This window comes from Laetiporus sulphureus (genome assembly GCF_001632365.1).
Source record: "Laetiporus sulphureus 93-53 unplaced genomic scaffold LAESUscaffold_49, whole genome shotgun sequence".
Lineage (NCBI taxonomy): Eukaryota > Fungi > Basidiomycota > Agaricomycetes > Polyporales > Laetiporaceae > Laetiporus > Laetiporus sulphureus.
Window position 1 is genome coordinate 65620 of NW_024468558.1, and position 22172 is coordinate 87791.

The 22172-nt window shown below is 53.3% G+C and overlaps 6 protein-coding genes across 6 annotated transcripts; 2 read left to right on the forward strand and 4 right to left on the reverse strand.

Annotated features, from left to right (window-relative positions):
* The first annotated feature begins 106 nt into the window (after positions 1-106).
* LAESUDRAFT_730294 (CKS-domain-containing protein) lies at positions 107-918 on the forward strand. Its single transcript, XM_040909807.1, has 3 exons — positions 107-241; positions 303-499; positions 561-918. The coding sequence occupies exons 1-3, from the start codon at positions 159-161 to the stop codon at positions 683-685; spliced, it is 405 nt and encodes a 134-aa protein (XP_040760051.1). The 5' UTR covers positions 107-158; the 3' UTR covers positions 686-918.
* Positions 919-1452: 534 nt separating this feature from the next.
* LAESUDRAFT_730295 (insulin-degrading enzyme) lies at positions 1453-6179 on the forward strand. Its single transcript, XM_040909808.1, has 16 exons — positions 1453-1905; positions 2002-2049; positions 2109-2147; positions 2198-2762; positions 2822-2937; positions 2990-3245; positions 3304-3731; positions 3793-3888; positions 3969-4078; positions 4130-4171; positions 4224-4437; positions 4497-4617; positions 4673-4764; positions 4818-4914; positions 4964-5419; positions 5475-6179. The coding sequence occupies exons 1-16, from the start codon at positions 1684-1686 to the stop codon at positions 5978-5980; spliced, it is 3408 nt and encodes a 1135-aa protein (XP_040760052.1). The 5' UTR covers positions 1453-1683; the 3' UTR covers positions 5981-6179.
* Positions 6095-10521, reverse strand: LAESUDRAFT_730297 (uncharacterized protein). The gene is made up of 5 exons (XM_040909809.1): positions 10197-10521; positions 9664-9718; positions 9230-9612; positions 7096-9181; positions 6095-7041 (listed from the first exon to the last, which is right to left on the reverse strand). Exons 1-5 carry the CDS (start codon positions 10371-10373, stop codon positions 6290-6292), a joined length of 3453 nt encoding a protein of 1150 aa, XP_040760053.1. The 5' UTR covers positions 10374-10521; the 3' UTR covers positions 6095-6289.
* A 511-nt stretch (positions 10522-11032) lies between these two features.
* On the reverse strand, positions 11033-13756 carry LAESUDRAFT_730299 (lysophospholipase). The gene is made up of 6 exons (XM_040909810.1): positions 12577-13756; positions 12381-12520; positions 12188-12327; positions 11884-12132; positions 11787-11831; positions 11033-11728 (listed from the first exon to the last, which is right to left on the reverse strand). Exons 1-6 carry the CDS (start codon positions 13386-13388, stop codon positions 11297-11299), a joined length of 1818 nt encoding a protein of 605 aa, XP_040760054.1. The 5' UTR covers positions 13389-13756; the 3' UTR covers positions 11033-11296.
* Positions 13757-15064: 1308 nt separating this feature from the next.
* Positions 15065-19052, reverse strand: LAESUDRAFT_706344 (uncharacterized protein). Its single transcript, XM_040906621.1, has 12 exons — positions 18764-19052; positions 18626-18712; positions 18070-18569; positions 17832-18015; positions 17698-17767; positions 17091-17596; positions 16796-17041; positions 16455-16747; positions 16296-16402; positions 15939-16239; positions 15707-15871; positions 15065-15649 (listed from the first exon to the last, which is right to left on the reverse strand). Exons 1-12 carry the CDS (start codon positions 18942-18944, stop codon positions 15245-15247), a joined length of 3045 nt encoding a protein of 1014 aa, XP_040760055.1. The 5' UTR covers positions 18945-19052; the 3' UTR covers positions 15065-15244.
* Positions 19053-19167: 115 nt separating this feature from the next.
* LAESUDRAFT_815371 (WD40 repeat-like protein) lies at positions 19168-21790 on the reverse strand. The gene is made up of 4 exons (XM_040914681.1): positions 21018-21790; positions 20777-20963; positions 20334-20721; positions 19168-20282 (listed from the first exon to the last, which is right to left on the reverse strand). Exons 1-4 carry the CDS (start codon positions 21734-21736, stop codon positions 19276-19278), a joined length of 2301 nt encoding a protein of 766 aa, XP_040760056.1. The 5' UTR covers positions 21737-21790; the 3' UTR covers positions 19168-19275.
* Between the last annotated feature and the right edge of the window lie 382 nt (positions 21791-22172).

Genomic DNA, 22172 nt, shown 5'->3' on the forward strand with positions numbered 1-22172 from the left:
GCGTCCCATCCGCGCTGAGCTTCAAATCGTGACGCGTCGAGCACGTGATGTCCGCATCGGTCTGTGACACATTGTGACTAGTCGCGTCTTGCCCGCCGGGAGCCACTTGCGTCCGCCTTGATATCCAACTATCAACATCAAACTATATCACTTTCGTCATGGCTCACAAAGACAAAGACCCTCAAGCCATTGCGCTAGCTGAGGCTGAAGCCCAGAGGAGAATGGCAGAATATATCGACAAGTCGGCCTGTTATTATCGTCCATGCGAATCGCACCGACTCACGCGTAATCTCGATTCGTAGGATCCACTATTCTGATCGGTACTCAGACGAGGAATATGAATACCGCCACGTCATTCTGCCCAAACCGCTTATGAAGACAATTCCAAAGGACTTGTTCAATCCTGACAGGAGTGGCACTCTTCGATTGTTGACCGAGGACGAGTGGAGAGGCATTGGAATCACGCAGAGCTTGGGTTGGGAGCACTACGAGGTCCATGGTGAGTGGAACTTCAAACATTTATAAAGACGCGTGGCGCGTTTGACTCTACTTCATGCTAGCTCCGGAGCCTCACGTCCTGCTGTTCCGCCGTCGTAAAAACTTCATGGCACCGGCACATGTTCTGCAACAACAGACATTGACGTTGAACGCCAGGTCGGGATTGAAACTTGGAAGAAGGAAGTGAACATGTCCTGCGTCTTCTCTCAACATCCCACGTGGTTCCGCAGGTCTTGTATGTTTGATGTTCCAGACCGCCACTTTCGCTCCGCCTTTTCCGTTATCAGTGTCATGGACATGTCGCCTCTTTCTGCTCCTTCATGTATGACCGCTCCTTGGTCCTGTATAAATTTTGTCGTGCCCCGTCTGTATGCTATGTTAGTCCGTCAATAAAGTCCTATTGTTCTCACACGTTCCCGTTCACAACGCGATTGGCATTCCTGTAGCGACTGTCCGGTTCGCACGCTCTGACTCTCGCGTAAGTGTCTCACTAAAGATACCTTTGTCGGATAAAGAACCACCGGTTCGACTGATGCTAATATGAGAAAAGAAAACGTAAAAGCTTCAAGTTACACTTACAATGCCGCCGCTCTCGCTCCGCCTGCTGGCCTGCTGGCCCTGGTCAGCAGGTGGTACAGCGCATTGCCCGAGGTCCGCGCGAAGGGTTGTCGATATGCCGACTCTGGACGGCTTCTTGTGATAATTCCCTGTGTCGTTCTCGACTACCGAGGATCACTCAGGCTCAGTCATCCCAGTCATGCAGTATGGTAACTGGCGCTGTCGGCGGTCGTAGCGCGGTTACCGTTTGGTCATGTCCAGTCGTAAAATACACGATCATATGAGAGGCCTGATTGCTTCGAAGGACCAGAAGGTTGATCCTCCGCTGGGTGTGAGATGGGCTAAGGAGCAGACATGTTCCGGTGTGGCATTTTACCAGAGAAGGACTTGTGTCGCCGAGCGATGTTGACACTTACCTCCACGAAGCCTCCCACCGCCTGAACAGTCCCCGGTTCAAATGATGTAAGCGCACCCTCTCAGTCTGTCATTTCCCGACATAAAATGCAGCGGCTGCTGGCGAGTCGCGTTCGTTTTCCCTCACTTCATCCCCCGCATTCTGCGTGGTCGTCGTTGAGCCGTTTGAGGACCGCCAGGACACTCCAATTCTTCCCTTACTTTACCGCCGCGATGGCCTCACCACCGCTCATCCCCGAATGGGAACGCGTCTCGCACCCCAACTCGAAGCCCTACTACATGTTTACCATGCCGATCCACAAGTCCAGGCAAGACGACAGGGAGTACAGGATCATCCAGCTAGAGAATGGGCTACAAGCTATGCTGGTTCACGACGCCAAGGCGGACAAGGCTGCTGCCAGTTTGGACGTATCGGTCGGACATCTTTATGACCCGGTAAGTGTGCAGTTGCTGGATCGTGTCGTGATGAGGTCGCTGGGCGTAATGCACGTCTGGAAGTGTGGACTTGGATGTTGACATGTACGGTTGTAGGACGACATGCCGGGGCTTGCACACTTCTGTGAGCACCTGCTATTCATGGTGAGTCACGCGAACAGTACAGCGGAATACAGCTAGGTCAATGCTCATGTGATGCACAGGGCACCGAGCAGTACCCCCGGGAGAACGAGTACTCGGAGGTACGTTCGGGTCCAACATTGTTGTCTCCTCTCTGAACCCGCATACATAGTATTTAGCCAAAAACAACGGCAACTCTAACGCATTCACGGGCACTTCCAACACAAACTACTACTTTTCCGTCTCGACCGATGCTCTCCCGGGCGCGCTTTCTCGGTTCGCCGCCTTCTTCCATTGCCCGCTGTTCGCGCCATCCTGCACCTCTCGCGAGCTCAATGCCGTCGATTCCGAGCACAAGAAGAACCACCAAGCGGATATGTGGCGAATCTTTCAGTTGAACAAGCACCTTACCAAGCCCGGACATCCATGGAGCAAGTTTGGCAGCGGCAATCGCGACAGTCTATCCAAGGTTGGTAGAGAACTGAAGGCCAAGGGTCTGCTCAGCTCGAACGGCGCTAGCACACCGTTGAGCGCAACTGCTCGATCGGTCGGCAGTAGTCTCGCGGCTACCCCTGAGTCGTCCCGCGTGCCATCTCCTGCGCCGTCGTCCACCTCCGCTAACAGCGAGATGGACGCCGATGGAGGAAGTGTTGGGCGCGAAACGCGCCGGAGGCTAGTGGAATGGTGGAGCAAGGAGTACTGTGCAGGACGAATGCGGTTATGCGTGATCGGTAAAGGTGAATCGTGTTCCACTTTACGGTTGGTTCCGTTACTCAGAGACGATCGTGGTGAACAGAATCCCTTGACGAGCTTGCCAACATGGTTTCCAATCTATTTACGCCCACACCAAATCGGGGACAGAACCCTCTGCCAATGATAAACGATCACCCATTCGGGCCAAATGAAATGGGAGTAAGTACCCACAGCGACAGTCCACTACGCCGTTAATCTGACCATGCTCTAGACTTTGGTATCGGTACAGACAATCATGTCTTTCCACGCCGTAGAGGTCTCCTTCCCTCTCCCATGGCAACCCCGCCAATGGCGATACCAGCCCGGCAGCTTTCTCACGCACTTCCTGGGACATGAAGGCCCCGGATCTCTGCACTCTTATCTCAAGAACAAAGGCTGGGTTACGGCTCTCAGCGCTGGGCCGCAGAACCTCGGGCGCGGATTCGCCATGCTAAAGGTCACGCTTAGCCTGACCAAGACCGGTTTCGGTGCGTGTGAGCTATCAAGCTGACGTATGCGTGAGATGACATTTCCGTCCATCGCCAGAGCACCATCAGGAGGTCGTACTTGCCGTGTATAAGTATTTGTCTATGTTGCGTGCATCCAAGTTGCCAGCGTGGTACCAGCGTGAAATGAGTATCATCAAGGCGACGCGCTTCCGGTTTGCAGAGAAGCGCAAGCCGGATGACTACGCGGTGTGGGTTACGGAGCACCTCTCGTGGCCGGTCCCGCGGGAGCTCGTTCTCAGCGCACCGCAGCTCGTGTGGGAGTGGGATGAGAAGGATCCGATCAACAACGGAGAAGGTGAGATGCGCGAAGTGTTAAACAGCCTCCGAGTCGAGAGTGGACGCGTGGTTCTCATGGCGAAGGCTGAGGAGCACGAACGCGTGAGAGGCCCGGGCGGATGGAAAACAGAACCTTGGTATGGCACGCCGTACCGAGTGGAAAGGCTTGACGAGGAATTCGTCAGGGAGGTGAGTTGATGTGACTGTGACTGTGTGAGTGTGCGCACCCGCTGACTGGTAATACTCACAGGCTGAAGCGCCGAACAATATACCTGAGCTTTTCCTCCCAGGTCCAAACGAGTTCATTCCGACGAATCTAGATGTCGAGAAGCGCCCCGTCGATCAGGTAGGTCTCCACCTACCAGCGCGATCGACGGATCACGGACACGAGGCTAAGGCTAATGTCCGTTTTCTTGCGTGTGATAGCCTATGAAGCGTCCTCTTCTTATTCGGGATACGCCGTTGACGAGCCTGTGGCACAAGAAGGATGACCAGTTTTGGGTACCAAGGGCACATGTGTTAATTGACATTCGAAGGTCTGACTAACGTTCGATCTTCTCGACGACCGCTCATTTCCGCGCTTCTAGTCCGGAAGCCAATGTTTCTGCAAGAGCAAGCGTGATGACCCGGTGCGTATCATATGCGTAGGAGTTATAATCCATAGCTAAGTTAGCATTTCAGGCTTTTCTCGGATCTCGTCAACGACTCCTTGACGGAATTCTCCTATGATGCTGAGCTAGCCGGCCTCACGTACAACTTTTCGCCGCAAACGCTTGGCATGTCTGTCGTGCTCTCAGGGTACAACGACAAGCTGCACGTGCTTGCAAAGGATGTGATCGAGAAAGTGAAGAACCTACAGCTCCGACCCGATAGATTGGAGGTCATGAAAGATCAGGCATGTTGATGCGATTGAAGTGACGATCCCTTTGATGCTGAAACGGTTTGAATGATCAGGCTAAACGAGACTACGAGAACTTCTTCATGGGCGCTCCGTTCCGTCTGGTCGACTACTATGGTCGGCATCTTCTGACAGAGCAGCAGTGGATCCTATCCGAGAAGCTCGCTGAAGTGTCTAGTGAGTGTCATGTCGTTGTGCGTTAGGAATGTTTTGACATTTTGTCAAATGATAGCGATCACAATCGAAGAGCTTGAGGAACATGTTCAACGGCTTCTTTCGCAGTTACATATGCGCATGCTCGTAGTTGGCAATATGTACAAGGATGTAGGTGTCTCTGGTGCAATGTCTCCTTCCTGCCCTGTCTGACGTTCCTGCAGGATGCCGTCCGCTTGGCCGCGATGACGGAGGACATCCTTCAGCCTGCTCCGCTCAATCCTTTGGAGGTCGTCGACACGGCACTCATTCTTTCCGATGGTAAGTTGCACTGTTTAACAAACTGTGGCGGAACTAACCATTTCGACAGGATCAAATCATGTTTGGCAGACCGTGGTTCCTAACGTCAATGAGCCGAACTCTGCCATCACGTACTATCTGCACGTCGGATCGTTCCTGGAACCCCGCCTCCGGGTGACATCTGCACTTCTCACTCAGATCTTGTCTGAGCCTGCGTTTAACGTCCTTCGCACAAGAGAACAGCTAGGCTACATTGTGTCATGCTCGCAGATGATCTCCCCTGGAGAATCTGACATCGGCCTGAGGATTGTCATCCAAAGCGAGCGGGGACCCGTGTATCTCGAGGAGCGCATAGAAGCGTTCCTGGATGAGATGAAAGACAAGCTGGAGGAGATAAGTGACGCTGAGCTCAAGGAGCAGCAGGTCGGACTGGAGCGCCGTTGGAGAGAGGCGGTCAAGAACCTCGGGGAGGAGACCAACCGCTACTGGACACATATCGATTCCGGATATCTCGACTTCTTGAGGCGTAAGTGTTGCTTGTACCGGCTTTCATTGATGCTAACTCATTTTTTAAACTGTAGGCGACCACGATGCTAGTCTTGTCAAGAGCATCACCAAGCAAGAGGTCATCTCCTTGTTCATGTCCCGTATCCACCAATCATCCAGTTCCCGCGCGAAGATGTCTGTGCACTTGCGCTCGCAGAAGCCTCGGCCTAAGAAGATCGGCCTTGTCGCCATGGAGGCATTCGAGAACACGCTCATCGAGCGAGGGATCAAGGTTAACGGACAGAAGTGGAGGGAAGAGTTGACTGGTGATGGCGAGCCGTTGCTCTCTCAGTTCACCAAATACTGGCAGGGCACCTTGCCAGTTCAGAATCCATCGCTCACCCCAGAGGCATCGGAGCAAATCATGGCATGCGTTCCTGGGCTTCTCGAGCAGTACCCAGCAGACAGCGACTACGAAGGCAAGATCAAGGATGGCGTACACTTCATCGAGGATCCCAAGGCATTCAAAGCTTCCCTTCGGAGAGCTGATCCTCCCCGTCCGTTGGTCCAGTGGGACGACCTTCCGATGTCCAAGTACTGATGTAACTCCCGATGTGCGCAGTAGTGTGTCTTTCTTGTTGCTGACCCGTCTGATCTGTGTTGTTTATTGTACACTTGTACGCATAGCATTAGATGTTTTCTTGTGTACGATGGGGCTCGGTCTTTCAGAAAATTGAATATCGTGACACGGTGGTCCAGTCGACACGACTTACACGATAATGCGTGGTGATAAAAAGGATATGCAGCCGTTTCCTCGTCATAGCAATACAACAGAAAGATGTAGTCTGCATTACCATAGCAAGCAATAAGTCAAAGTCATAGCAACGAAACAATATACGACACTGTCAAATCATACAGGATAATGCAGTACGCTTTGGAAAATTTTCCAAAAAGCTCCCACACCGTTGAGCACTACATTTACGGTTGTCCATGCATTCTTCGCCATCTGGCTATCAGAAAGATTAAATTTTGTGATCTTGACAGGCAAATTCCAGAATGAGTGGGGTTGATGAGTAGGGGTTAGTGCATCGCGCTCGTTCTGATCATCTGAGATGATAGAATCTGCGGAAGGATAAGCAGCATCCACAGGAGTCAGTCTTGTAAATTCATCATCGGAACCTGATGGTATTGTATCTTCGCTTGATGCTGGTATATCGTGGCCAGGCGAGAATTTCTGCGAGGTGACAACCGTCGTGAGAGTGGTGGCAGTAGCGGTCGCGGTTACTGTAACAGTTTCCGGCGTGAGGACGGTGGGATCGCCCAATGATCCATGCGAGTTTGTCACGACGGGCACCGATACCGTCACCGTAGCTTGGTTAGCGGCAGACTGCCTGACGGCATGGAGTTCCGCGGTCGTCCGCCGAAGATCAGTCACAAGGGAGAACACGATCATCACGACGACAAAGTAGACTGAGACCTGCATAGCCTTCCATGTTCTCGCGCTCATTGAAAGTTTGCGACTTTCGTTCGGCGCCACCGGGATGACGGACAGCACAAGACGAGGATAGAAATACTCGTCCATAGCGTAATTGAGCAGCATCTGACCGTGCGGTGCAGACTGTCGGTGCATCAGGTTTGTTCGCAACGAAGCGATCTCGAAATCTAGATTAGAAGATCAGAAGATAGTCTCTCCGCATGATGTCATGATCGACCGACCTTCACGGACTTGGATATCAACTTGCAACCGCCCGACGGGCAATGCGAAACTGGGCAGCAGAATGTCCAGAGGGACAACGTCCTGCTCCTTCTGTTTGCCTTTACGCTTGGCCTTTTCATCTTCGGGGTTGGGCTCTTGTTCCTTGCCCTTAACTAGGTAGATGATCTCCACCTTCCCACCTCCGACGCGACCAACATGTACGCTAACCCAGCTTATCCACTCTTTACCACTGGCCTCCTCGAACGGCAACCCCACTCCAGTCAAGCTCGCAGTCTGCTTCATGACGGCGCTTGTCTGGAACCGTACAGGGACGCCTTCCACACTCGCGCTCGCGATCTCAACACGAGGAGGGCCACTCGTTGCATCAATGCTACGGATGGTTGAATCGCTCGACATGGAGGAAGATGGGTCTGAGTTTGGAAGGGCGAGTCCGAACTCCAGCCATTCCGAGTCGGCGTCCGATGGGGCAGGAAGACAAACGTGGACGGCATAGCCATTCGTGAAGGCTGTTCCCTCGCCAAGGAGCGGCGTGATAGTAACATTCACCGAGGGTATCATGAGCGGTCCGTCTCTCGGTGGCTTGAGCCGTGAACTAGACATCATAGATGACTCTCTCAACCGAGAGGCGTTCCCTCCATGAGAGCTCCTGGAACGATTGTGCGAGACGTCCTCGCTGTCTTCGCTCGACAGATCATCGTAACCGGCAAGTGCGGAAGGTCGCAGAACAATGTGAGCAACGTCCACTCCGCATGCCACCTGATTTCCCTTTGTGAGCCTGGTCTTCAATGACATGTCGCGCCGCCTATCGGTAGAGGTGCCATAGACCAGCACGGTCGTGTCATCAGCTTCATTCCGCACCATGGTCGAGATGGTTTCTCGGTCAGCATAGAATATGCGGAATCGTGGAACAGCGATAGGCTCGGGCTCGAGCTCACTGTCGGAGAGATAGTGGTGAGAGCGTACAGGCGATGATTTGCGTGAGTCGGGGGTCATGGGAGGAGAACGGGGTGTGACGAGTACCGTGCCCGAGATACTGAACGTGAACACGTTCTTGGAAGGAGGCAGGAGCTCGTTCATGTTTAGATGCAGGGTGATCGGTATCCTCGGCGGACGCACATCCACGTCCATGTCCACGTCTGTGTCTGTATCGGCATATCTACTACCAATGGAAGAGGACCGCCTCTTCCCCTTGCGCTCTGGGCTCGGTTGAGGAAGGGAAGCCAGAGACGACACCGTATTAGTAGGAGTAGAGACAGGAGAGCCCTCGAATGAGAAATCAGCAACGTTCTGTGCGGGCAGCGGTGCGCGCAGAAGCGATACGGAAGACGTATACGGCATTGGATTCCTCATCGTCGGAGTGGTGTTAGAGGCATCGCCGTTTGCTTGCCGGTCGGGCGTAGCTGGCTGAACTTTGACGGGTGGAGGATAATCCTCGGATGATTCTCTGGAAAGAGTCCTCACAGGGCTGCCTACGGCGAATCCTGTGAACCCTGTATCGCCAGTGACCGTCCATTTTGGCTCTCTGCCGGGCACCCACGTGATGTCGCAGTCCTCTGCTTCAAGTGCGGCGTCCATGCCCAGCATCGTTGCCACTCCAGGGAACCAGACGCCTTTGCATGTACCGGTGTATTCCAGCTGCATCAGTACGCCCTCGGCGCCTCTGCTGCGCCTGCTTGGTTTGCGAGTGCCAATCACAAGGCAGGTCATCTCAGCTCTAACTTCCTTGACTCCGACACGACGACGTCCATCAGTAGCCTCGGGAAGCTGATTAGGCTTCGCCGGAGACGCCCATCGTATGCGGATCCGCTCTGTGCTAGGAAACGAGCCCCGGACTCCATACCCTTCAGCAAACCCTGCTGAGGCGGATGTGTCGCTAGACTCATCGTCCGCAAAATTGCTGTACGTTTGAGAGCGCGACATACGCGCAGAAGGGCTCCGGGTGACATGAGGATCCGAGGTTAGCTCCCAACCACCATCCTCGTCAGCAGACGAGAGTGATGCCAAGGAAGATGACGCAGACGGACCAGGAGGGAACAGACGAAGTTTGATCTGATTAGACAGACAGCGGGGAACTGGAATCGACAACTGCTCGGATTAAGTTGAGATTAGGATACATACTTGCAGTTGACTTACCAGATATGGAGCGTGTGGCGGCCTCGACAGGAAAGGTACCCAGATGTCGATAGCAGCCATGAAATGCATCATGTTAGCTCCTCGTCTGCCACGGTTGTCGGCGTCTCGTCGAGGAAACTCCTTTGGTAGGACATATGAGACCTGGTACCCACTGACCAGGATGTGCCCCGTGTAACTTCCATCTAGGGAAGGCAGACCGGCGGAAGATCCAGACATTGACTCGGAAGCCGAAGGAGGGACATAGGGCGTGGATAGTCTTGCCGCGAGATTGAGCGCTCTAGCGGCTTTGTGCAGTAAAGGGGATGTTGCTGATGAGAAATTGTAGGGCACCGAGTTGCTGTCGAGGGGATGAACTTGGGAGTCGAGTATCTTCAAGTTCTCCTCTGAGCAACGTTAGCACAGGGACGAAAAACTGGATTAAATGATAATCATACCTGGAAAGAGTGCGATAGTAGCCCCGGGCGTGATATTGTCGAGGGGCAAGGAGATCTGTCAAGATTGAAGAGATCAGGACCAGGAGCGGTTCGAAGTCACATAACCAGCCGATATTCGCAGAAATTATTCTAGCGACAAACTGCGATGTGTGGCTATGCAACGGAACACTCTACACCACCATTTGCGTTGTAATAGCAGCGTTGAAGGTAGATTACGAGGGTGTTGAAGAAGCCTCGATGTCAGGCAAATCAGGGCAAACGTATATTTCCAGTGAAGGAAAAACATTCAGAAACACGTTACCACGAGGGACAACGACACAATATGGGGAAACACCCTCCCAGTTTACATCGACTCATGGCGCGTGATGTGTTCAGAGAACGAGAGCGCAGGGCTAGACACTCCGAAATGAGCCCCTGCACGACCGCGCAAGCACATAACGCGCCACAACTCGTGTTTTCTAAAAAAGAACCCCACTGGAGAGGGCCTCGCACAATGCGCGTGTCGTACATGAAAACCACCGCGGCGCGCTCACCTTCAAGTACATCTTGATAGATGCCCCATCCCAACCCTTCTTCGACTTCCCCTCAATCGCCAGACGCGTCACCACGTTCAGTCTCTGCTGGCCACCCGTCACGTAGCTCGCGGTCGAATGTGGAGGGCTGGTCGAATTGGTGGTCCGCGCGTAGCGCGAGGACGCGGAGCTCGGCATAGTTCAACTGTGTTGTTGGGCAAACGCGTGTTGATGTCTTTCGTGTTGTCAGGAACGATGGTGAGGCGTTGGGCGCGAATCTGCTGTCGCAAAGGGAGGAGGAGGAGGGATGATGGCGGTTCGGGGTGAACAGCAGGTGCATGGGCAGGTTAAGGCTTTCAGGTTCTCTCGCATAACCCACCACGGCCTAATCGAGATCGGCGGGTCAGGCTCTGGCCCAGTTCCTCGTAGTGTTAACTCCGACACGAGCTCAGCTCGGTGACCTTCCCGATATAGTCAAGCCTGACCACTTGGCCGCCAGTGGCCACCATCACACACTCGCCTTGTCACTGCCATCATGATTTCTTGCGAGTAGCCTGCCTGCAATTGACATCAATGTCCCTTATTCCTGACAACAACGATGATTACATCTGCTTTGGTCTCTAAGTACCTAGATCGATGATTAGCAGGATCTCGCCAACGGTTGTTCCGCGCTGAGCATTGAATATTGATGACGTTCACTGCAGCAGTACCCGTCTTCCCGCCAGTACACGAGATCATCTTCCTTCAAACCGTGCTTATATATCTCCGCTATGTCTCACTCAGTGAGCCTTCTGCCGCCTTATCTCGCAGTGCCACGACGTATGTGTGCTTAGGCTTCAGCACAGCAACCCGTGATACTCGGGAATCCGCTGTAATTTGTCTACGCCTCGATTGATCCGTTCGACTTTGATAGTGCATCATGGCGATACGATTACGCAGGCCATCGCTATGATTGGGGATCCATTCGATTGGCGAATCTGTGATCATGATGATCATCTTTCGTGGGGCAATGATACACATCTAGATTGCGCTCTTCGGGCATTTCACTGTTCTCCACCTCGTCAAAGAGTTCTATCACATATGTACCAAGTCCTTGTCCAGTGAGCGACAAAATCAACGATTCAGCTCCAACAATACCGATCGAGGCAGCTCGCGCAGACGCCGCTCCGCGTGACCCCTTCCCTTTGCCTGGAGCGGTCAACAACCGCACACGCAAGGCACGCAGGCCACTCTGGATCCTTCTCCCACCCTGCCGAACTCTCCGTAGCCCTACCCTGCGTCGCAATGTCAAACGTCTGCGAGAGCATTGCTTCCAGCTCCTCCGCGCCGTACGACAATTGCAACGTCGACGTATTCGTAGCGGGCGTCTGACCGAGTGGCGGTCCACCGTTCGCAAGGTAAATCACTAGCGGCTCGCTCGAGTTCACGGAACTATTGCAACCGAAGAATGTCGGGTACCTTGTCAAGTTCTTCGAGAGAAAGGTTGATGCCGAAGTCGGGACTGGAGGGAAAGCGTAGGTGCCCGGGAAATAGGATACTCGGTCCTGAGTTGCCTAAGTCATCGGATGGTAAGCGGAGTTTACGATCCCGATTGAGAAATTGTGCTCCTACAATAAGAGAGCTCCCGTCCGCCCAGTTGTAGCTGGTGTCGGCGGCCTGACGGTATGTCAGGTATGCGCGTCGTCGAGACCTATGATCAGTCACGTACCGCATCGATCGCGACGATCACGTCCACTTCGCGGGCTTTGACAAGCAACGGTGTGAACGGAATCTCTTCCCCGTCCTCCCCGCCGTCGACAAGCTGAAGCACTGTCTGGTTGCTAGCGATGTACGTATTTGGCGATAGACCATGGAATGGGTTCGGGAGGAGCCCGTAGAATATGTCGCCTCCGTCTGGAAGATATTCAGAGAGTATCTCTATAAAATCTGATATCTCTGCGTTCTCCAATACTACAGCCTGTGTATGCGAAAACCTAAGCAATCATCTTTTGGCCAATTGGTAGTGATAGTACCTCGTTGAAAAGACTTGAGGAGAGACCCTCGATAAAGGAGACTTGGTCATATTCCGTCACGCACAGGGTACTATTTGTCGTTCCCAAGTACTTTGTGAGGATAAATGCACCAAGCACGGGATCAAAGGAGCCCATCTCATCTGTGAGAGGAAGATTGGTGCACCCATAACGTAAAGTGTAGGTAAGGGCTTACATGCGTTAATCTCGTATATCGGATTTGTGAGAGGGACAAGCACTTCCGTCTCGTTAAGGATGTTCGAGTCATTTTGGTACGGCGAGATTGAGTCAGTTACGACGATAGGAAACGGTAATGTATGAGATGTAAATGCTGGTCTATAAAGAAATGTAAACAGCGACGCCATCTTGGCCATGGAAAGTTGACTGCTCACAAAGTAGAAATCGAGGAGAACGTAAGTCCTGCGCCATGCGTCACATTCTTCTCGAGGAAAGTCGCAGCAGTCGTTCCGTTCGCAAAGTGACGAGAGAGGGCCCGTGCCCATACGTCCGTGATCGACACGTTAAAGCCTTTTCCCGCCTTCCCGTCAGTCTCGTCCGCGAGGTCAATAATATAGACGGTGTCTTGCACAATGCTGTCTGACGGGTCAAATAGGCTGAAATTCGCTAGCCACCCATTGAAACCGCTGGAGGTCGTAGTCTCGGGTCCTAGGACGAGATCATAAAGAGTCGGAAAGTCCGCTTGTGCGAGGGAGGTTACCATCCAACTCCCGCCAGACAGTCCTGCTAGGTACGTGGAGGCCTGTAGGAGCCCGCCGGTCCCAGCACGCACAGACGTTGCATTGCGCGCATCCAGAGCGTTCAACACCCCTGCTCCAAATGTCGCTGCTCGGTACCCGCCGCCACTTGTCGCGATGCTCAAGTTTGGATATGCCGATCCTCCGAATGATCCGTTGAGGATTGCGGAGACATAAGACGGCAATGACACCACATCGCTGGTGCTTCCGTTCACAGCCGCGAGGTATGACTTCCACGCCGCAGGGAGCACTGTCTTCCGCTTCCCCGAGACATAGGCGGATTCTCCCTCACTGAGGGACTGGTTGGTCGTTCCTGCCTCTCGTAGAACGGATATTCCAGAGGGACATGGTGCGACGACGGGTGCGTACGCCTTCGAAGCCTGAGACTGGGCTGAGGCGTATAGGGGAAGCCAGCAGAGGCCCGAGAGAGCAAGCAGCACGGCGAACATTGTGAGAGGCGGTGGGCACCCCGACAGTGGGAATGGAGGACGAGTTCCAGCCAGCCATCTCATATTGGATTGGAGGTGTCACCTAGCATGTCGACGGAGGCCAAGAATAATATGAGTCGGAGAAATAGTGCGACCGAGCAATGTTGAGGTCACGGGGAAGCCGAGATTTTCCACGAGCGTCATCAATCGCGTAAACCAAGATGATCACGGAACGTTGAACGTTGGTCTTTGGCGCTTCAGATCACTCCTTTGACCGTAGCAGGCATCGACCGTGCCACCCAACTCCGCTTCTTCGCGACGGCGGCGGTTCGACTCATATGCGGCCGCAAGGCTGTTGCAAAACTCTGATCGTCCGACAGAGTCAATACGAAATAGAGAAAAAGAGGACTTGACTCCCTTTCACATGCGCGCTTGGCAACGGAACGAACGTGGGACGTCGTATGGGTCACTGACATAATAAACGTTTGAACTCACGCTGCGAAGGATTCAATGAACTGAAGAACCAAACCGATCGCAGAAGAATCACGCTGTTCTCTCTGTCGGATACTTGTTCTGGCGACTCTCTGGAATGTAGCCTCGTGAGGGACGATCGATACAGCGAGCAGTGGCATATCACATCCAAGGTAAGTCATAACTGTATCTGTCACACAACGTTCATGCATGTCATCGGGAGATCGCCAGAGTAGTTGACGTTGCTAATTCCAGTTAGACAAGGCATGCTTGCGTAATATGCATAAGGCGCTGACAATTCCGCAAGCTAAGAATAGCAAAATCAGTTGCAGTCTCAGAAGGTGGCAACGCGTTTCTTGCTCTACATTTTATTGGACATCAGCGCTGATGTCTAAGGAGGCAGTGCGACCGTTATGTGGATAAGACATATCGGTTCGTGGTCGTCCAACGATCACTAGCAGATGTATTCTGGCTGGCCCTAATCTGGAACATTTTTCCTAGGTTGTGGATAACAATTCAAATACTGCACCAATTCACTTCGGATCTAGAGAGTGATGTGCGTTAAACATCCTAACTAGCTGAATAAGCTGAAAGGTCACTGACGAGGACAGCTCGTCGAAGGACTTCCAATTGGGAGTAATGGCGCGTGACAACGGTCGTCCATACCTTGAACGCTCTGTGCGGGAAGCCGCTCACGGAATCGGACCATACCGATGACGATTTCAGAATTCCCATGCGAGACGTCAAAGACGGTACGATCCCTTACCGACGAGACGATATGACACCGCATGTGGAGGCATCTGAGCGTTCTGTTCGAACTTGAATGCATGGAACCAGTGGGCGGACACAGCTAGATAGGACAGCCTTCACATCAATCGTATATCGCATTCCAACTCGAGGGTGCGTGGAACTCAGCCGAGGTTGATTTCACCCTGGCATCACGCATTCGCATCGCGTTTTCAACGCAGCCGTGCAAAAGATTGATTTTATTTCAACGCGTACTGTGGTTTCAGGACCGGTGTCGGAGTTACTGCACTCGCGGCAAAGATCGTAGCGCAAACAACCAGCAACCTTTCTCGCATCGAGCGGCCATCGTGGGCTGCCATGCAGCCCTCATAATGATGATGCCATCAAGGTGAGAGGCTTGCTGATACTTCTTCGTGCAGGAAGACTTCGTATATAGTTAGAGCAGGAGATGCTATCACGAGCGCAGGTACAACCTTGGTCATTGGAAGCTCGAGAAAGCCTCGCTCCAGTAATTTATGCATATTGGAGCTCCTGACATTTGTTGTACAATGGTATAATATCCAGCTAAGGTGTGACACGGTATATGGAAAGCGTCGGACGTATCTAAGTGCATATGGGTAGCAATAAATAAGCACGGCCATGAAAGGGAGGCAAACAAACTAAAGCGAAGGGGATCGCTCCTGCCTGGGCCTCTTCTTAATGGGCGACCCAGCAGGAGAGGACGTGATCACGATCTCGACACGATTCACGACCTTCTTCCCCGCCTGTACTCTGGACGTTTCATGGAGCACACTTTCCGCCTGCGTACCGGCACCCTCTTGGCTCGGATGGATGTCCAGCTGAGAGTAGTCTACCTCGGTCTCGTCCTCGGACTCCACGAGCTGTTCTTCCGAATTGGATTCCTCCCGCTTGCGCTTGGGCTGACCGAGGTCGCTCATGTTTTTCGTTGTCGCTTTGCCTTTGCCCTTGCCCTTCTTTTTGACCAGAGGGTCATCTGTCCCCTGCTCATACACGTGGCACAGCTCCACAGGTACGCCTGCGCGTCGCAGTACGTCCATCCAAACCTGTCGCAGAACAAATCCTCAGTATCCCAATTTGAGCCAAGAAAGAAAAAGATGAACCTTCTGGTTTTCTTGCGCTCGATCATTGGGACTCTTGACCTCGACGAACTTGCACTCGCCGTGCTCAGCATTCCATATGCACAGGTCTGGCACGCCCCCACATCGTCCGGCGTAGTCTTCACATAACAAGCGACAAATCATCGCCAACGCATCGCCTCCAATGCACTAGAGACACATCACGACAATGACGAATCAACACTGTACTAGAAATCCACGCAATGGACCGACTTACCTCGGTGATCTCCAGCAGATCCTGCTTGTCAAATAGACCCCATCGGACTCCAACACACAACGTCTGCGCCTCCGCATGTTGATCATATACACGTTCGAGGACCTGCCTTGCTTGTCCCTCCTTCAGTTCATCCAACCTGCGTTCTATGAGCTGTTGTCGTGCAAAGAGGAACGTATCCTCTGCGATGTCCAGCGGAGACGAATGATACGGCGTCTCAAACGTCCCAGGAATGTTCGCGAAGATGATGTCCCAGAAGAGCAGGCCGAAGAGTGTTGTGACTATCCTCCCTTCGCAATGAAAGCTGGTCAGGAAGCACATCAGTGATATGTTCGCCTCGAGCGTTGAATGGGTTCGTACCCCTTGTAGCCTTGTTCTTCATAGTACTGCAGAGCCAAAGTTTCCACGCTGACCTCCTCATTTCCTCTCCCTTTCCATATAGTCTTTCCCTGAGCGTTGGCGTTATCCTAGACGGGAATTTCGAGTCAGAGTGATCGCGCATGTGGCAAATGAACGTACTGCGTCCGCTTTCTCTTCTGCGAACGAGACATGCTGAGTCCACGACTGAGGAAGAGCGGCCTGCTTGAGCGAACCGCCTGTAGCTTGACTAGGCTGCAGTGCCCGACGCTTGCCGACTGGCCGCCCGAAGCGATCCAAGACCATGTTAGACGTGCGGTGGTGAACACGCACGCCTGAGAGAGAGACCTCCTCGGCCTTGTTCAGCTTTGCTTCGCACGTATGGCGGTCAGCTTCGGAAACCTTGAGCCACTTCTCGAGAGTAGTCAATCTACGCTCAAGCTTGGGCCGATAGACTGTCAAAATTGTTAGCACGGTAGATAGGAGCAGAATGCAGAACTGACCGATATGCGTATCATCGTCTAACAGGGCCTCCGTCACAGCTTCCAACGCGCGCTCGTACGCCTCTCTTGACTTGCCGCAGTACTGCATCAGAATAAGTGCCCGTCGCTCATGCCATCTGCCTCTTCGGCCCCTGCGCCACCTGCGCTGTGCGAGCAAGGCTTCGAGGACTTCAAGCTCGAGCTCGTGCTCTTTGAGAATACCTAACGCAGTGGATGCCTTGCAGACGATGCGCGTCAGGATATGTCCTGAGATCACCATGAGTCAATGGGCAGCCGACAGGAGATTGATGCTTACCACACTCAAAGCGCTCCAGGCCTCCCTCTCTGGCAGGAAGTTCATCCTGAACTCTCAGCATGTCCTGCCAGCGAGGATAGACTCCTTCCCAGATCTCCTTCACCGCCCTCGCGTTCCGCACTCTGGGCGACTTATCGTCCAGCTTCCCCAGAAGGTTCATGCCGAGCTCTATGGACTCGTCTTCAATCTTGCTGCATACGCTATGCCTCGTACTCGGGGTGGACGGCAGACGTTTCTTGCTGGGCGTGATAGGCGTGCGGAATCTCTGGGGATCGGGCTTTGGCGTCTTGGTTGCAGCGGAGCGGGCCCGCCAGGAGGAAGCCGGTGCTCCTCCTTGGAAGAGGGCATCGACTTGAGCTTCCAACTCCAAAGCTTCCTCGTAGGCTAATAATGCTTCTCGCGATAGCCATATATCAGTGGTGCGCCTGTGCTGATATGAAGCATACGCTCGCTTCTTGGACCGAAGCAGGATAGACGGAACCATGAGAGACGGAGTGTGCTCCGTACTGTAAACATAGATAGTCAGCACCGTTGGCGGAAGACATAAGTGTGTGCACTCGTGTGCCGTAGAAGGTGACCGACATTCTAAAGTGGACATCGCACGAACCTCCGGAAGTACACCATGTTCACACGACGGAATAGGTTCATCACATTCTCATTAATCCTGAGGCATTTACCTAGCCATTTTGGGATACGTCTACGTTCAATTGACGTAAATTGAAGAAGACAACGGTTGCGCACCCAACTGTCTCGTGACCATCTCTCGCAGCCTATGGATCTGCCTCTTCTGAGATAAAAAGGGCAGCTTCGTTTGCATCAGACTGTCCGCCCTCTGTTTAGCTTTCGCATGAAACGAGCTAATGGCGAAGGGAAGAGTTGCCTGGACCGATGATGAGGACAGCATCGTTTCAATCAAATCATCTTGCTGAACGGCACTACCATCAGCGACAGATTTCGCAACAGTCGTGATTTGACTCACATTCCCGGAAGCTTTGAGGCCCAGTTGCTTCGCTACAAGGATGAGTTCCTCTCGTATCAGGCATTCGAGCAACTCCCGTAGAGAAGCATGGGCCTCATCATCCGCGAATGATGGATATTCCGATTTATTGATAGGATCAATTGAATTGAAATTGTGTTCACGTGAGGTAGAAGGGTGAGGCGCAGGACGGTGCTTTTCATCATCCAAGGTCAAATCAATGATTTCTCGTTCCTCTACTTTGACCTTCACAGATGACGTGACTGAAGCGGTAGAACTGCCACGGCGGTTGATGCTGAAGGACTCAATGTCTTGCTCAAGTTTGACCTCAACGTTGACCGGGTCTTGATTAGAGCTCGTGTCGAAACGCTTGCATAATCTCTGGACAACGTCCGGGAGCTCGACGCCGAGTTCTCTCTTATATCTCTTCTCCAGGTCACTGAGGCGGTGCCATTTTCCAGGTTTACGAAGACAAAGCCGAACAAGTAGATAGCGCTCCCCATCTACCGACATTGAAATCAGAGTCCGAACGATTTCAAGCAATAATATGGCAGCATACATGGAAGAACGCTATATTTCATGAAGCACCCAAGCTCCTCCTGGGAAAACAGATGCGCCTCGTGAGCAAATACCGTCTTCAGCATATCTACATGCAGACAGGTCGGAGTTGGCTCAAGCGTAATTCAAGTCTACATACCTTCGAACAGCGTGACGTACATAGACTGCCCCCTCTCAGGATTGGGCTGTGCTGCAACAACTTCGTCTTCATATTCGTCCCAGTCACTCAAGGCTTTGCGGGAAGGAACATCTGGCAGCTCATCTTCGCCGTGCCAGAAGACAAGGCTGCGGACGGTGCTCCTAGGAGGAGAGGTTGTCATAGCAATCGTCTAGCAATGAGTTAGAGCAGAGCACGTCGTGAATCGAGCAGCGTTCTCCAAAGCCGACAAAAAACAGAGGGAAATGTTGCTGAGGAACAGAGACAGGAGAGACAACAGACAATGACCAGATGCACCACGCGTGACTGTCGCGTCTTGACGCGAGGTGTCACGCTGCCGACACGGTCACGTGACCCACATATCCAAAGTGATAATTTGGTCTTGAGTCCAACAGGCTTATGATTACATACAAGTGATCATATATCATATACATGACCCCTCCAGGTTCAAACGGCAAGGCCCTGCATACGCGATGACACTATCAATGATCATGTCAATATCCTCTTCGCAACCGCTCGTTCTCCGTTCTCAGCTGCCGATTCTCCTCCTGCAGCGTAGACAGTTCTCCCCGGAACTCGTCGACAATCGTGCGCAACTCCGTCCGGATGCCTCTGCCCATCTTCAGCATGTCTAAGTGTAGGCCAGTCAGCTGTGACCGCGTCTCTTGCCGGAAGTCGTACATCGCGTCGCGCAGCATGCCCTGCAAGAGATTAGCCGCCGCATGCGAGCCTGGCGATGCGGGATGAGGAGAAAGGTTGCGAAGAGGCGATGTTACAGACGGCCATGTCGACACGTTGCCTTGGAGTGGTCGCCTAGGGGAAACCTCGACCGTGAAGGTAGGGACTGCTCCTCGTGGGACCTCCAACTTATCGTTGTCATCGATCTGTTCATCCCGAGCTTCATTGTCTTTGCTGCTCTTGCTTGTAAAGCCGACCCTCCTGCTGTCTGCCCCTTGTTCTCGTGCATCTTCCTCTATCTCTTCATCTCCTGCTCGGAACCACCGGTCTAACTCGGGTGATCCGAGACCAAGCACAGCCATCCTTTCCTTGCCCCTCCGCTTTCTGGGAGTAACTGGCAACCGAGCATGCATGTCAGGCAGCTCCAGGCTAGGCGTCTGTGATTGCAGAGTACGGCTCTTCGATGAGATCGCCGCGGGCTCAACGTGCACGGATGGTACTGGAGGATGCGCGCGAGGACCAGTTGATTCGGTCGACGACTTAGCAGTCCTGCGCGCTGCTGATACCGATGTACCCGAGGTGCTAGTGGACTCCGAACGCTTTCTTGATGTCGTAGACGTGGTCACCAAGGTCCCAGCACTGGCCGGCCTGCTTCTCACCATGTCACTCGTGCGTGAGGACTGCCCCGAAGATGTACGCGATACGGCAGGCGGAGGGACAGATGTGCTATCAGAAGGTACGGGCTTAGGGTCGATATCCATTGGAACGACGTTTTCCTTCGCCCTCCGCCCCGGAAGAGGCGCGAGGAGGTTCTCGATGTGTACTAACGGGATATTTAGCCCTCTATGAGATAGCTGTCAAGGAATAGACTGACCTGATACATCCGCCTCCTCCAGAATAGCTCTCGTCGACCGTCTATGAAGAGGCGTTTTGGGCGGCGATATCACGCGCTTGGTGATACCTCCGCTACTCACCCCCTTGGATAGCGGAGAGGTGATGCCCGCCCGCATAGTTCGCGCAGGGCGTGGGGAGCTCTCGGCGAGCGCGCGCAGCTTGCCAGGAGTTCCCCCGCGGGAGGCAGTACGTTCGGCTATGGGGGGTGGAGCATTCTCTGCAACCTGAGCCTTCTCATCGGCTCCGGGGACAGAAGTAGCAGCCGAGGTGTGACGAACAGGATGCTTGTTCGTGTCCTGTGTGAGGAGAGGCTTGCTGGACGTAGCGACGATGGGCTTGGATTGCGCCTCTTGCGTCTTGAGCTTCTGCTGCAGCACAACGGCTCTATCAAACATAAACAGCAATCGGAGTAGGCAAACACACCTGGACTGACATCGCTACCACCCGCTCCCCCTTCGCACTTATGATGATGGACTTTGGTGCCTTGTCAAGCAAGCGCAGGTCCTGGATCAAGACCTTGCCGTTCTCGGTACCAGCATACAGCGTGACGCCCTCAGCAGAGAACACCAGCGAGGTCAACGGTACATGTACCGACAACGCGCGGAGAATGCTTCCGGCCACACGTCAGCCAACACGGACCGCGCACATGAACCAGAGCACTCACCCTTTGTCCTTCTCGAGATCGACCACATGTATTGTCCCGCCGCTGCACGCGACTGCAATGAGTGTCTTGCTGAACGGGCTGCTCGCCACAGACACAATCTCGCCAAGGCTCCTTTCTCTGCCTAAGGTGAAGGACTTGATGGGGCCGGAGGGGCGAGTCGTGTCATACACCAGCAGCTGCGCGCCAGCACCTATAAGAAGCCTCGTCCGAGAATGTGGGCTGAACTGGCACGCGGTAATAGAGCCTGATATTGATGTGAGCCCACGGAGGACCGTATGCGATCCATGTGAGAGATTATGGATGTGCACGGCCGCAGCGGAGGTGGTCGCAAGAAGGCTGCCGTCGTTGGAAAGCGCGATAGAAGTGACCGGTGCCTTGTGAGAGTCAAACTTCTGCACAATTCGTCCTGAATGAGTCTCCAGGATGAGCACTTGTTGACCTTGGCTGAAGATGAGTGTGCTGCCACGGTCCTTGCTCGCCAGCGCGTTGATCGACGAGGGGTGCGACGATAGGTATACAGGTTTCAAGTGGCGCTCTGAGGAGTCATACTTGAATATACTCTCCTTTGAAGAGATGAAGAGAGCACTGTTGTCCGGGGCCCACACGATGCAAGTTGGCTCGACGTCCAGGGCGCATGTCGGTGGCACACAAACTGGTGCGCGTTTCAACGTTATCGAATCCAGGTACGAGAGCAAGTTTGTCGTGCACACTGCCAGCATCCTCGCATAAAAACCCTTCAGCCGAAAGGGTGCTTATGGTGTTGTGTGGCAAAGGTAGAAAGATGTTTGAAAAAGGCAAGGAAGTTGCGGGGAATGAACCAAGACGCGTAAATCACATGACCGCATCCGAAATGAGCACGTCCCTGCCTTGTTTCATGGACCCTTCCTCCGCTGGAGACAAAAAAACGTTCGACTTCGGACATCAGCGAATAAATACGTACCGATGCTGAATTCGAGTGCTGAGCGCTGATGACGGACACCAATATCACCAAGGTTGAGGAATCACCGGGACATGCGGGTGACCCGGCGCACAGTGCACTTAAGACGGCTTGATTGCAGCCACATATTCTGACGGCATCTGAGAGTTCATATGAGTTGTGCCTGCAATGCAGCCGAGCTTGGTAGAAGGATGGGCAATATTTGAGGTCCAATGCGA

Bases quoted from the DNA above. Each gene is read 5' to 3' on its own strand.
- LAESUDRAFT_730295 (XM_040909808.1), top strand. From the start codon at position 1,684: ATGGCCTCACCACCGCTCATCCCCGAATGGGAACGCGTCTCGCACCCC. The intron at 4,079-4,129 runs GTCTGACTAACG...CCGCGCTTCTAG, and splicing joins GTGTTAATTGACATTCGAAG to TCCGGAAGCCAATGTTTCTG. The intron at 4,438-4,496 runs GCATGTTGATGC...TTGAATGATCAG, and splicing joins TGGAGGTCATGAAAGATCAG to GCTAAACGAGACTACGAGAA.
- LAESUDRAFT_815371 (XM_040914681.1), bottom strand. From the start codon at position 21,736: ATGCTGGCAGTGTGCACGACAAACTTGCTCTCGTACCTGGATTCGATA. The intron at 20,964-21,017 runs GTGAGTGCTCTG...TGTGGCCGGAAG, and splicing joins GATCTCGAGAAGGACAAAGG to CATTCTCCGCGCGTTGTCGG. The intron at 20,283-20,333 runs GTCAGTCTATTC...ATATCCCGTTAG, and splicing joins GGAGGAGGCGGATGTATCAG to TACACATCGAGAACCTCCTC.
- LAESUDRAFT_730297 (XM_040909809.1), bottom strand. From the start codon at position 10,373: ATGCCGAGCTCCGCGTCCTCGCGCTACGCGCGGACCACCAATTCGACC. The intron at 9,719-10,196 runs GTGAGCGCGCCG...CAATCTTGACAG, and splicing joins CTATCAAGATGTACTTGAAG to ATCTCCTTGCCCCTCGACAA. The intron at 9,182-9,229 runs GTAAGTCAACTG...TAATCCGAGCAG, and splicing joins CGCCACACGCTCCATATCTG to TTGTCGATTCCAGTTCCCCG.
- LAESUDRAFT_706344 (XM_040906621.1), bottom strand. From the start codon at position 18,944: ATGACAACCTCTCCTCCTAGGAGCACCGTCCGCAGCCTTGTCTTCTGG. The intron at 17,042-17,090 runs GTAAGCATCAAT...TGGTGATCTCAG, and splicing joins CCTGGAGCGCTTTGAGTGTG to GACATATCCTGACGCGCATC. The intron at 16,240-16,295 runs GTACGAACCCAT...CTTCCTGACCAG, and splicing joins GAAGAACAAGGCTACAAGGG to CTTTCATTGCGAAGGGAGGA.
- LAESUDRAFT_730294 (XM_040909807.1), top strand. From the start codon at position 159: ATGGCTCACAAAGACAAAGACCCTCAAGCCATTGCGCTAGCTGAGGCT. The intron at 242-302 runs GTCGGCCTGTTA...CTCGATTCGTAG, and splicing joins ATGGCAGAATATATCGACAA to GATCCACTATTCTGATCGGT. The intron at 500-560 runs GTGAGTGGAACT...ACTTCATGCTAG, and splicing joins GGAGCACTACGAGGTCCATG to CTCCGGAGCCTCACGTCCTG.
- LAESUDRAFT_730299 (XM_040909810.1), bottom strand. From the start codon at position 13,388: ATGTTCGCCGTGCTGCTTGCTCTCTCGGGCCTCTGCTGGCTTCCCCTA. The intron at 12,328-12,380 runs GTAAGCCCTTAC...TTCCTCTCACAG, and splicing joins GATATACGAGATTAACGCAT to ATGAGATGGGCTCCTTTGAT. The intron at 12,133-12,187 runs GTACTATCACTA...TCGCATACACAG, and splicing joins CCTCAAGTCTTTTCAACGAG to GCTGTAGTATTGGAGAACGC.